General features: G+C 35.4%; 1 protein-coding gene across 14 annotated transcripts in view; it reads left to right on the top strand.

Annotated features, from left to right (window-relative positions):
- The window catches only part of GPHN (gephyrin), a 609,565-nt gene that overhangs the window by 351,586 nt on the left and 243,666 nt on the right, over positions 1–14,313 (top strand). For all 14 annotated transcript variants that reach the window (XR_004620093.1, XM_034642048.1, XM_034642043.1 and 11 more), the window contains one exon: positions 11,566–11,632. Coding sequence is in view for 13 of the 14 variants with exons in the window: in XM_034642048.1 (XP_034497939.1) it covers positions 11,566–11,632 (67 nt within the window). In the remaining variant the exon portion in view is untranslated. The remainder of the gene's footprint in view (positions 1–11,565; positions 11,633–14,313) is intronic.

Here is a 14,313-nt window from a genome sequence, read left to right on the forward strand (position 1 = left end):
TGAACAGCAAATAGAAAAAAATAATAATAAAAATGAGAATAGGTTAATGGAACTCAGTGACACCATCCAGTGTTAATAAAAATTGCATTCTAGATATCTCAGAAAGGAGGAGAGTAAAGGGAGCATAAAATTTATTTGAAAACATAACATCTGAAAATGTCCCTAGTCTGAGAGAAAAAACACATCCAGATCCAGGAGGCAAAGAGAGGACCCAACAAAATCAACCCAAGGAGATCTGTACCAAGACTCATAATAATTAAAATGGCAAGAAGTTGTGACAAAAAGAATTTTTAAAGTAGCAAGAGAAAAGAAAAGTTATACACGAGGGAAATCTTATAAACCTATTAAATTATTTTTTAAGCCGAAACTTTGTAGGCCAGAAGGGAGTGGGCATTGATATGTTCAAGTGCTGAAAGGAAAAAACCTGCAACCAAGAATATTCTATCCAGCAAGGGTTAGTCCGAATAGAAGTAGATATAAAGAGTTTTCCACACTAACAAAAGTTAAGTGAATTCATCACTAATAAACTAACCTTATAAGAAATGTTAAAGGGAATTCCTTGAGTGGAAAGAAAAAGCCATAATCAGGAGTAAGAAAATAACAAAAGGAAAAAATTTCACAGATACATGCAAACATAATAAAAGTAGTACATTGATGGCTTATAAAACCAGTACAGAGGTTAAAGCACAACAGCAGTAAAAACCAGTTGTATCTATAAAAATTGGTCAAGGTAATTGCAAAATAAAAGCATGTAAAGTATGACATCATGTACATAAAAATGTGGATAGGGAGTAAAAATTTGTTAATTCAGGATAGTTTCAAACTTAATCATCCTAATATAGACTGCTATATGCATAAGATGTTATATATAAACCTAATAGTAGCCAAAATCAAAAGCCTATAATTAGATATACAAAAAATAAAGAGAGAGGAACCCAAGCATACCATTAAAGAAAGCTATTTAAACAACAAGAGAGCAAGAGAAGGAACAGAGAAGAACTACAAAAACAACCATAAAACAAGTGACAAAATGGCAATAAGTACATACCTGTCAATAATTACATCAAATGTAAATGGACTGAATGCTCCAAACAAAAGACATAGGGTGACTGAATGGATAAAAAGGTAGACCCATTTATATACTGTCTACAAGAGACTCTCAGACCTAAAGCCACATGCAGATTGAAAGTGAAGGGATGGAAAAACATTTATCATGCAATGGAAGTGAAAAAAAAGCTGAAGTGACAATACTTATGTTGTACAAAGTAGACTTCAAAACAAAGACTATAATAGGGGTCAAAGGAAACTACATAATCACAAAAGGAACATTCCAACAAGATATAACAATTGTAAATAATTATGCAACCAACATGGAAACACCTAAATACATAAAGCAACTATAAATAGACATAAAGGAAGAAATTGATAATAATACAATAATAGTAGGGGACTTTAACATACTACTTACATTAGTGGATAAATCATTGAGACAGAAAATCACAAGGAAACAGTGGCTTTGAATGACACATTGGACCAGATGGTTATAACAGACGTATTCAAAACTTTCCATCCCAAAACAGAAGAGTACACATTCTTTTCAAATGCACATGGAACACTGTCCAGAATAGATCACATGTTAGGCCAGAGTAGTCTCAACAAATTCAAAAAGAAATCATATTATGCATCTTTTCTGACCACAATTATATGAAACTAGAAATTAATCACAAGAAAAAATTTGGAAAGAACACAAACACATGAAGGTTAAATAGCATGCTATTAAACAATGAATGTGTCAACCAAGAAATCAAAGGCAAAATCAAAAAATATATGGAGAAAAATGAAAATGAAAACACAATAATCCAAAGTCTTTGGGATGCAGCAAAAGCTATTCTAAGAGGTTAGATTATAATAGTGCAGAGTACCTTGCAATCCCTATCAAAATAACACCAGCATCTTTCACAGAGCTGCAGCAAACAATTCTAAAATTTATATGGAACCAGAAAAGACCCCAAATGGCCATAATAATGTTGAAAAAGAAAACCAAAGCTGGAGGCATCTCAATTCAGGATTTCAATCTCTATTACAAAGCTGTAATCATCAAGACGGTATGGTACTGGCACAAACATAGACACATAGATCAGTGGAACAGAATAGAGAACCCAGAAATGGACCCTCAATTCTATGGTCAACTAATCTTCAACAAAGCAGGACAGAATAGCCAACGGAAAAAAAAGACAGTCTCTTCAACAAGTGGTGTTCGGAAAACTAGACAGCCACGTTCCAGAAAAATGAAACTGGACCACTTTCTTACACCATACTCAGAAATAAATTCAAAATGGATGAAAGACCTAAATGTGAGACAGGAGTCCATCAGATCCCCAGAGGAAAACACAGGCAGTAATCTCTTGACCTTGGCCACAGCAATTTCTTACTACATACATCTCCAGAGGCACGGGAAACAAAAGCAAAAATGAACTATTGGGACTTCATCAGGATAAAAAGCTTTTGCACAGCAAAGGAAACAATCAACACAACTAAAAGAAACCTATGGGATGGCAGAAGATATTTGAAAATGATATATCAGATAAAGGGCTAGTATCCAAAATCTATAAAGAACTTACCAAATTCAACACCCAAAACACAAAAAATCCAGTCAAGAAATGAGCAGAAGACATGAACAGACATTTTTCCAAAGAAAATATACAAATGGCTAACAGACATTGGTGCAACCACTATGGAAGAGAGTATGGAGGTTCCTCAAAAACTTAAAAGTAGAATTATCATCTGATCTGTTAATTTTCACTACTGGGTATTTGCCCAGAGAAAATGAGAACACTAATTCAAAAAGATATATGCACCCCTATGTTTACCCTAGCATCATTTATAATTGCCAAATTATAGAAGGAACCCATGTGTCCATCCATAGATGAATGGATAAAGTAGATGTGGTATGTATGTACAATGGATTACTGCTCAGCCATAAAAAATGAAATCTTGTCGTTTGAAACAGCATGGGTGGATCTAGACGGTATAATGCTAAGTGAAATAACTTAGAGAAAGACAAATACCATATGATTTCAGTCATATGTGGACTTTATGAAACAAAACAAACAAGAAGAATTAAAAATAGACTCTTAAATAGAATAAATTGGTGGTTGCCAGATAGGAGGTGGGTGGGAAGATGGATGAAATGGGTGAAGATGATTTAAGAGTACACTTATCATGATGAGCACTGAGAAATGTTTAGACTTGTTGAATCATTGTATTGTACACATGAAACTAATATAACACTGTACGTTAACTATACTGGAATTGAAATTAAAAACTTAATTAAAAAAGAGGTCTAGATCTTTACAGTGAATTCAGGACCTTCATTATTCTAACCCCAATGTACTTTTTAAGGGAAAATTGGCCAGGTATTTATAGATTATCCAGTATGTTCTAAGCACTGTACAATACATTATATCTCAAGGATTGTATTAATCCTTAGAATAACTCAGGTTTTGAAAACTAAGAAATAGAGAGGCTCAGTATCTAAGCCAATATTACATTAATAGTAAAGATTAATACCAAAATTCAAGAAATACCAAAATGCTATCACAAGCACACTATCACAGTAGTGCTTAAGCTTTACCATGGAACAGAATCAACTAGAGAGCTTCATAAGATGATGAGTGCTGGAACTCATCCGCATAGTTTCCAACTCAGTACATCAAAAGCAGTGAAGAGAGTAGATGGGCAGTATGAGAGGTTTTACATGTCTAACAAATCACCAAATGATGCGTATGTTGCTGGTGCAGAGACTACACTTGAAAATTAATAATTTATCAAACTGCGACATCTTTCCACTAGTACTTCTTACCTCACATTACTCCTCTAAGTACACTATGCTCTCACTAGGTGAAAGACTTACTATAACCAAAATGCACTTCGTTCCTTTGTGTCTCTGTGCTTTTACCTTGTATTTCTTCTCTATCTAAACTATCCTCTTTTTCTTGTCCTTCCCCCCATTTTGTCCTACCTGTTCAAATATTTTCCTTTATAAAATCACTCAAATGCTACATCTTCCAGAAAGAATTACCTCATACCCTCACCTAAAAGTTACTGCTTTTATTTTGGATACAGTACTTTGGGCCAGTTTGTTTTATCACCTACTATCTTATAGTTAATTTGTTTACATGCTTTAATGTTTTGTATCACATTTGTAATCTCCCTAAGGAAGTAATACGCATTTATCCCAGAATAGTGCAAGTCCTTAGTTGTTTAATAAATATTGGAATATACTAAGACTGTAGTACTTGTATTTTTAAAAATTATTAAATGAGATAGTGTTTATAAACCACTTTCTAAAACAAAGGAGCTATGTAAAGATAAAGTACTTTCTTTTTGTCATGACTCTGGACATTCTATAGATGAAAAACTATATCTCAAAATTAATTTTTATTTTTATTTTTTTATTATAATATTTTTTATTATATTATGTTAGTCACCATACAGTACATCCCTGGTTTTTGGTGTAAAGTTCCATGATTCATCAGTTGCGTATAACACCCAGGGCACCATGCAATACGTGCCCTCCTTACTACCCATCACCAGCCTATCGCATTCCCCCACCCACCTCCCCTCTGAAGCCCTCAGTTTCTTTCTCAGAGTCCATAGTCCCTCATGCTTCATTCCCCCTTCTGATTACCCCCCCTTTCTTTATCCCTTTCTTCTCCTACCGATCTTCCTAGTTCTTATGTTCCATAGATGAGAGAAATCATATGATAATTGTCTTTCTCTGCTTGACTTATTTCACTTAGCATTATCTCCTCCAGTGCCGTCCATGTTGCAGCAAATGTTGAGAATTCGTTCTTTCTGATAGCTGAGTAATATTCCATTGTATATATGGACCACAGCTTCTTAATCCAGTCATCTGTTGAAGGGCATCTCGGCTCCTTCCATGATTTGGCTATTGTGGACAATGCAGCTATGAACATTGGGGTGCATATGGCCCTTCTCTTTACTACGTCTGTATCTTTGGGGTAAACACCCAGTAGTGNCACTCAGCATTATCTCCTCCAGTGCCGTCCATGTTGCTGCAAATGTTGAGAAATCGTTCTTTTTGACAGCTGAGTAATATTCCATTGTATATATGGACCACAACTTTTTTTTTTAAAGATTTTATTTATTTATTTGACGCTCCTTCCATGATTTGGCTATTGTGGACAATGCAGCTATGAACATTGGGGTGCATATGGCCCTTCTCTTTACTACGTCTGTATCTTTGGGGTAAACACCCAGTAGTGCAATGGCTGGGTCATAGGGTAGTTCANCGGGATCACGCCCTGAGCCAAAGACAGACGCTTAACCACTGTGCCACCCAGGTGCCCCAGTGGACCACAACTTCTTAATCCAGTCATCTGTTGAAAGGCACCTCGGTTCCTTCCATGATAGTTATTGTGGACAATGATGCTATGAACATTGGGGTGCATATGGCCCTTCTCTTCACTACGTCTGTATCTTTGGGGGTAAATACCCAGTAGTGCAATTTCTGGATCATAGGGTAGCTCAATTTTTAACTTTCTAAGGGACCTCCACACTGTTTTCCAGAGTGGCTGTACCAACTTGCATTCCCACCAACAATGTAGGAGGGATCCCCTGTCTCCACATCCTCTCCAACAATTGTTGTTTCTTGCCTTGTCAATTTTTGCCATTCTAACTGGCATAAGGTGGTATCTCAGTGTGGTTTTGATTTGAATTTCCCTGATGGCTAATGATTTTGAACATTTTTTCATGTGTCTGTTAGCCATTTGTATGTCTTCATTGGAAAAGTGTCTGTTCATATCTTCTGCCCATTTTATGATTTATTTATTTATTTCATGCATATTGAGTTTGAGAAGTTCTTTGTAGATCTTGGATACCAGTCCTTCTGCACAGCCAAGGAAACAGTCAAAAAAAAAACTAAGAGGCAGCCTACGGAATGGGAGAATATATTTGCAAATGACACTACAGTCAAAATTAATTTTTAAACATTCAGAGAAACTGATGGGCCCAATCTAAAAGCCCAATCTAATTTTTTGGAGAAGTAGAAGTCCAAAGAGATTAAGGGAAAATAACAGTTATGATTTCTTATGGCTGTATACTTAGGCTTTTAATTGTATCACATACGCATATACATGCATAACACAGAAGAATAGTGATGTAGATATTATAACTATTACATATACACATACAATACTGATTGAAATTTATATGCATATCTTCATTAGCACTACTATTTAGGGTGTCACCCTAGAGCAGATGAAGTATTTTTGGAGATATAACAGGCTTGGCTTGTTTGCAAAAAAGTTAGAATAGAAAATGAACTGAATTTGTATTTGCCAGTAATCTGTGGTGGAGGGAGTTAATACTTGGAACATTCTTAGAAACATTCTTGGAAAATAGACTTACATTTTTGGAAATTAAATTCCAAGTTCCATAGTACTTGATAAGTCAGAAATATATTGACACACAACATTGTTGTCAGGATAAATTCATGGCCATTGCCCTTAGAAAAGGAAACTACATAAACACAGATGGGATGAACTTGCTGTATAAAATTACAAAGATCCCAGAGGTGTGTGTCAGTCAGATAAAATGTCATGAAAGACATTAATGATATAAAGATAAATGATTTACCTGATAAAGAGATCAAAATCGTGGTCATAAAGATGATCATCAAGGTCAGGAGTACAATGTCTGAACAAAGTAAGAATTTCAACAAAGAGAGAATATAAGAAACTACCACACAGAAATCACATAGCTGAAGAATACATAACTGGTCTAAAGCAATCAGTAGTGGGATTTAACAACACTAGATGAGACAGAAGAAAGAATCAGCACACTTTAAGACAGGGCAATGGAATTTATCTAGTTAGGGGAGAAATAAAAATTGAAGATAGTTTAAGAGGCTTATGGGACAGGATCAAGCAGACTAATATTCATAATGTAAGGATTCCAGAAGGAGAAAAGGGAGGAAAAGTAGCAGAAAATGTATTTGAAACATAATGGCTGAAAATGTCCCTAACCTGAGGGAGGAAATAGACATCCAGACCCAGGAAGACTAAAAGTTCCAAATTAGATGAATCCAGAGACCCACTCAAAGACACATTATAATTAAATTGTCAAAAGTTAAAAATAATGAGAGAGAAAAAAAAACTTTTTATTTACAGGGAATCTTATAAGATACAAATAGATTTTTTAGCAGAAATTTTGCCCACCTGAAAGGGGTGACACAAAATATTCAAGTGCCGAAAGAAAGAAAAAAAAAATCCCTGCCAAACAAGAATCCTTTATCCAACAAAGTTGTCCTTCAGAATTGAAGGAGAGAGAAAGAGTTTTCTATATGAACAAAGGCTAAAGAGTTCAGCACTACTAGACTGGCCTTATAAGAAATGTTAAGGGACTTCTTTCAGCTGAAACAAAAGGGCAATAATTAATAACAGGAAAACAAATGAAAGTGTAAATCTTACTTGTAAAAATAAATATATGGTTGAATTTAGAATAGTCTAATGTTGTAATTGTGTGTTGATACTTTTTATATCTAATGTGAAAGTTAAAAGACAAAAGTATTAAAAATAACTATAACCATAGTAACTTGTTAATGGATATACAATTAAAGAGATATGAATTGTGACACCAAAAACAAAACATGGTGGAAGGAGTAAAAATATAGAACTTTAGAATGTGTTCAAACTTAAGTTATCAACTTAAAATCAGCTATTATAGGTATGTTTTATGTAAGCCTCATGGTAACCACAAAGCAAAAACCTATAGGAAACACACAAAAAAAGAAAGCGAAAGGAATCCAAACACACCACTACAGAAAGCCATCAAATCACAAAGGGAGGGAGCAAGAGAAAAATCAAAGGTATTACAAAACCACCAGAAAAACAATTTATAAAATTATAAGTCCACACCTATTAATAATTTCTTTAAATATAAATGGACTAAATTCTCCAATCACAACAGAGTGGCTGAATGGAGTAATAAAAACAAGACCCCACTATATGCTGACTACAGGAGACTCAATTCAGATGTAAGGTCACACACAGACTGAAAGTGAAGGGATGGAAAAAAATATTTTCAAATGGAAAACAAAAGAAAGCTGGGGTAACTATGCTTATATCAGACAAAATAGACTTTAAAAAAAAGGCCTGTAATAAGAGACAAAAGAAAGTCATTGTATAATAATAAAGGGGTCAGTCCAACAAGAGGATATAACATTTGTTAATACTTATGCACTAAACATAGGAGCATCTAACTATATAAAGCAAGTATTAACAGAAGTGAAAGGAAAAATAAAAATGCAATAATAGTAGGAGATTTCAGTACCCCACTTTCATCAATGAATAGATCCAACAGAAAATCAATAAGGAAACATTGAACTTAAATGACACTTTACACCAAATGGACTTTAGCAGACACTTAAACAGAACTTTCCTTCCAAAAGTTGCAGAATACACATTCTTCTCAAACACACTTTGTCCATACTCCATGATATATATCATGACATATCATGAGATATGGCAGATCATATATTAGACCACAGTACAAATTTTTAAAAATTTAATTAGATTGAAATCCTATCAAGCATCTTTTCTATCCATAATGGTATGAACCTAGAAATCAATTACAAGAAGAAAACTGGAAAAATCACAAATATATGGAAAGTCAGCAACATGCTTCTGAACAACCAATGGGTGAAAGAAGAGATCAAAAGCAAAATCAAATACCTTGGGAGAAATGAAAATGGAAATATAGCATACAAAAACTTATGAGATGAAGCAAAAGCAATCTAAGAGGGAAGTTTATAGCAATAAATGCCTACAACTTTAGTCCATAACTAAACTTTATACCTCAAGGAAATAAAACGAACAAATTAAACCCATAGTTATTAGAAGGAAGGAGATAAAGAACAGAGCAGAAATAAAGGAAATAGAGACTAAAAAGACAACAGAAAATATCAATAACATTAAGAGCTGATACTTTGAAAAAATTTTAAAAATTAGATTCACAGAAAACAAAGCGCACTCAACTAAATAAAATAATTTAGAAAGGAGGAAACATTAGAACTGAATGCTACAGAAATACAAAGATCGTAAGACACTGCTATGATCAATTGTACGCCAACAAATTGGACAACCTACCAGACATGGATAAATTTCTAGAAACATACAACCTACCATGACTTAATCATGAAATAGAAAATCTGAGCAGACCAATTACTAGTAGGGAGATTGAATCAGTAATTCGAAACCTTCCAACAAGTCAGTGATCATATGGCTTCACTATTGAATTTTATGAAACAATTAAAGAGGAATTAATACCAATTCTTCTCAGACTCTTCCAAAAAATAGAAGAGGAGGGAACACTTCCAAACTCATTTTATAAGAGCAGCATTACCTTGATACCAAAACCAGAGAAGAAAACTACAAGAAAGAAAAATATGGGTCAATATCCCTAATGAATATAGATGCAAAAATCGTCAACAAAGTATTAGCAAACTGAGTACAACAGTATATTAAAAGGACCATGATGAAGTGGGATTTTTTTTCCAGGGTTGCAATGATGGTTTAACATCCACAGCAATTGATGTGATAGACCACATTAACAAAATAAAGGATAAAAAAATTATATAATCCTCTCAACAGATGCAGAAAAAGCATTTGACAGAATTTAACATCCATTCATGATGAAAACTCTCAACATCATGGATATAGAAGGAATGTACCTAAATATAATAACATCTGACAAGCCTGCAGCTAACATCATACTCAGTGGTGAAAAACTGAACATTTTCTTTCCAAGATCAGGAACAAAACAAGGACACCTACCTTCACCACTTTTATTCAACGTAGTACCGAAGTTGTAGCCAGAGCAATTAGGCAAGAAAAATAAGCAAATAAAAGTCACCCAAATCAGAAAAGAAGTAAAACTGTCTATTTGCAGATGACATGCTGTTATATGTAATAAACCCTAAAGACTTCACTAAAAAAAAAAAAAAAATTAGAACTAAGAAACAAATTAGTGAAGTTGCAGGATACAAAATTAATATTTAAAAATCAGTTGCATTTTTATACTCCAATAATGAACTATCAGAGAAATTAAGAAAACAATCCCATTTATAATTGCATCAAAAGGAATAAAATTAGGAATAAAATTAATCAAAGAAGTGAAAATCCTGTACACTGAAAACTGCAAGACATTGATGAAAAAAATTAAAGACAAATAAATAGAAAGATATTTCATGGTTGTGGATTGAAACAATTAATATTATTAAAATGTCCGTATTTGGGGGCTCAGTCAGTTAAGTGTCTGTCTTCAGCTCAGGTCATGATCCCACGGTCCTGGGATCAAGCCCCTTATCAGGCTCCCTGCTCAGCTGGGAGTCTGCTTCTCCTGCTCTCTCTGCCACTCCCCCTGCTTGTGCTCACTCTCTCTCTCTCTCCGCATGTGTTAAATAAATAAATCTTTAAAATTAAATTTAATTTAAAAGTAAAGTAAAATGTCTGTATTGCCCAAAGCAATCTGCATATTCAGTGCAATTCCTATCAAAATTCCAATGGCATTTTTTACGGAAATAGAGCAGTCATTCCTAATTCCTAATGGAAACACAGAAGACCACAAATATTCAAAGCATCTTGAGAAAGGTGAACAAAGCTGGAGGCATCACACTTCCTGATCGAGCTATATTACAAAGCTGTAGTAATCAAAACAATATGGTATTGGCATAAAAACAGACACACAGATCAGTGGAACAAAATAGAGTACTACCCATAAGTAAACCCATGCATATATGGTCAATTAATTCATGACAAAGGAACCAAGAATATATAATGGGGAAAGGATAGTGTCTTAAGTAAATGGTGGAAAAACTGGACAGTTACATGAAAAAGAATGAAATAGGGCCACTGTCTTCCAGTGCTTTTCTACTGTTTATGTTTCTTATCTAACCACTTGGTTTAAAAGTGGCTGGAAATTTACAGTGATCTCTGAAAGACCTTTCTACTTTTACTTGCCCATGTTCTTCAATGGATCTTTCAGCAGCTAAGCTCTCCAAACGCTCCCCACTGCCATTCATTTGTGAGAAACCTTATTTTACTTTAAAATTTACACCCTTTTCTAAGAAGCAAGAGCTCAAATGTAAGTCTCACTCAACTGTTGAGTGCTTTTTGAGTTAGACTTTTGAACATAAATCTTGCTGTGCTAGACATTTTTAATATATCTCATTGAACTCTTAGAACTATATGTATAAGAAGCTAAATTTGAGAAAGAAGATATTTTGGCCATTATTTCTTTAAATTGGCTAATTTATTCTGATTCCATGTTCAGTACATTTTTCCAGTCTGCCACACTAACCATTATTGTAAAAACCTCCGTCAGAGTGCTCAATTTGTATAGCAATTGGTAAATCTCTAGTTGTAACAATTTTATTCTAAAACAGTTGTTCACGTGTAAGTACAATGATTGATCCTTGTTGAATGTATTTAAACCAACCATTCATTGCAATTTAGTATTCATCCAGTTTCTCTTTCCTTTCAGACCTGTATGTGGAATCAGAGGGAAAACTCTCATAATTAACCTGCCAGGTAGCAAGAAAGGATCTCAGGTAAGCAACCATGAGATTTATATGATTTAGCATAAAGTTTTAGGCAACTATGAGAGTTAGTCAACCAAAATGTTAGAGCACTCCGTGAGACTGCCCTCACTATGGTTGCAATTTAGTGCATTCCCAAAACCACCCTCAGTTTCAGTAATTCACTGGAAATACTCACAGAACTCACCAAAAGATTTTAAGCTGACAGTTAGACTTTATGACACAGAAAGGATACAGATTAAAGTTAAGCAAGAGTAGAAAAGAGGTACCAAATGCAGACCTTCTGTTATCCTCTCCCTGTAAAATCATGAATGCATTACTCTCTTGACATCAATGTATAACAGCACAGGGCGTTTTGCCATCAGGGAAGCTCTAAGCCTTTAGTGTTCAGAGTTTTTACTGGGGCTCATCACATACTGCCCACAATGCTGGCCTTTAGTCTCTAGCCCTTTCCAAAGGTTAGGCTGTTTCCTTTAGTCTCCAACACCTTCCAGAAGCAAAACTGATACCAAATGCCCAAAGCCCTCATCATAAATCGCACTGTTACACTGTCTGGTGCCAAAGTTCCCAGGCAACAAAGACACTCTTATCACATCCCAGGAACAGAAAGCAAAGGCCAGACTCTTGGGGTAAAGTTAATTCTTCATTATACAAGCTACCCCCTGGCTTTTGGCCAAAGCTCTCTCGTAGAAAAATGATTGTATTTGTCTGGCGGGGCATCTATATTTCCTATAGCATTTATATTACAGATATAACAACAGTATCAGTGTGAATATGTCTAAGATATAGAGGAGCCAGTGTGGGATAGAGATAAATTTGAGAAATAGTTAATTTGTGCTCTAAAGCCATTATACATATTTCATATTTTTGTGCTAATACTGATGTTTTACCTTGATCTGCTACTATTTTTATCCTGTGATACATTTGTACAAAACTGTTTACCACAAACATGAGCTATCTTGTTCAGGCCAGTCATTTTCCATTGGTATTACATTTTGAGGAGGATTTAACTCAATTTCCCAATACATATGATCATCAATATCAGTATCATAATCTTACTAGCAATGACAGTATTATAACATTTCACAGTAGAGTTGTAGATATAACCTGAAATACGAGTTAAAAGAAACTGGCACTCTACTGGGGTCCTACATAGATGTTAACAGTTATCCTAGTCTATCATCATATCATATGATCAAGATGTCTCCCAGAACTGTGCTGCTCAGGTTTACAGGCTTGTCAGGTTCCCAAAGTAGGAGTAGTCTCAGCAACATATGGCTTTAACCTTTCTGGCATCTGTTACAACTGAGCTAAGAAACAATATCCTCTCTTGTTCTAAGGATTTTGAGACAGCAATATATTGGATCTCCCTCATTGCAGAACCCATTTATTCATTCCTTTACCTCCAGCTACCATTCCTCCTTCTTTCCATTTTTACTCAGACTTTTCCTTTGAAAATATTTTAATGAGACAGTTGATTTGGCCACTGTGCTGCTCCAGATTGCCACCAGTAATACTCATTTAACAAGTGCCACCTGCTTAGTCCTTTTCCATTCATACAAGGTAGGGTTACTAGTGAGCAATCTCAAACACCAGGCAATATAGCTGCATCCACTGTCAATCCCAATTTGGCCACATGGAGTCAGGCATAATCCACCCCATTAGGCCCTTAGGAACTCTGACATAAAGGTTTAAAGGCATAGTTAATAGTTTCTACTTAAGGATCATCCTGCTTCTGGCATGCACAGTTGCAGCCCTGATCCCAGTACCACAGCATCAGGTAGAAAAAAAAAGAAAGTTGATGTGATGTGATAAAAGAAAAAGTATAGTCCTAAAGGAAAAAGTATAGTCCTAATAGCATCGTGCCCCAGCCCCCTCTTCCCTAGAAAAGTAGAGGACTGTGTTTAGTGGGGACCCTTCCTTGGCCTCCCTCTTGTTGAATGTGACCACACACTAATGAGAGCATATAAGCCATGCTCCTCCTTTGTTAGACAACAAATGTTTCCATAGCCCATTCCCATTTTCTATCAAATCATTGCTCTGAATATTAAAGTATGTACTTTGGTCTAAAGAAATGTGACTCTGCAGTCATTGGTGCAATATTTTCTGTTCTAGTCTTTTTATAGTACACGGAGTATTTGCGTCTACCATTGGGTAAGCAAAACCCAGTCCAGAGTAAATGTCTCCTGTTAGGAGTCACTTGTAGCCTCAAGGGACTAGCAGCATCAGTCCAACTTGCTAGCTATGTGCAGGACTTTCCCCTATGGAATATGCTGCATAACCTTCTGCTGTCTGTCTTTTTTGTTAGCAGACAGAACAGTTCTCATTGGTATTTTGTGCTTCAGTGGGTACAAGAAGAATATATTAATTCAGCCCATGTCTGCATTGTTGCAGCCCCCCCATTGCCCACTCATCTGATGGACCCAGGTGCCACGTCAAGCATGCATACTGGGATATCTGCTCACCAGTTCCAGTTAACTTCCATTTCTGAAAGGGGGTTCTTCTGATGGGCATTGACATACCCTACTTTAACATACACCTTATATTCCCAGAGTGACTTCCATAGGCCATGCCCCATAAAAGCATCCATTTGCTAGACCAATTTTTCATTGCCCTGCTGCCTGACCATATGGCCAGGCCACTGCACACTTCCTATGAGTTGGTAAAAACCCAAACATAGGGGCAAACATCAT

The sequence above is a fragment of the Ailuropoda melanoleuca genome, chromosome 14, assembly GCF_002007445.2.
Source record: "Ailuropoda melanoleuca isolate Jingjing chromosome 14, ASM200744v2, whole genome shotgun sequence".
NCBI lineage: Eukaryota > Metazoa > Chordata > Mammalia > Carnivora > Ursidae > Ailuropoda > Ailuropoda melanoleuca.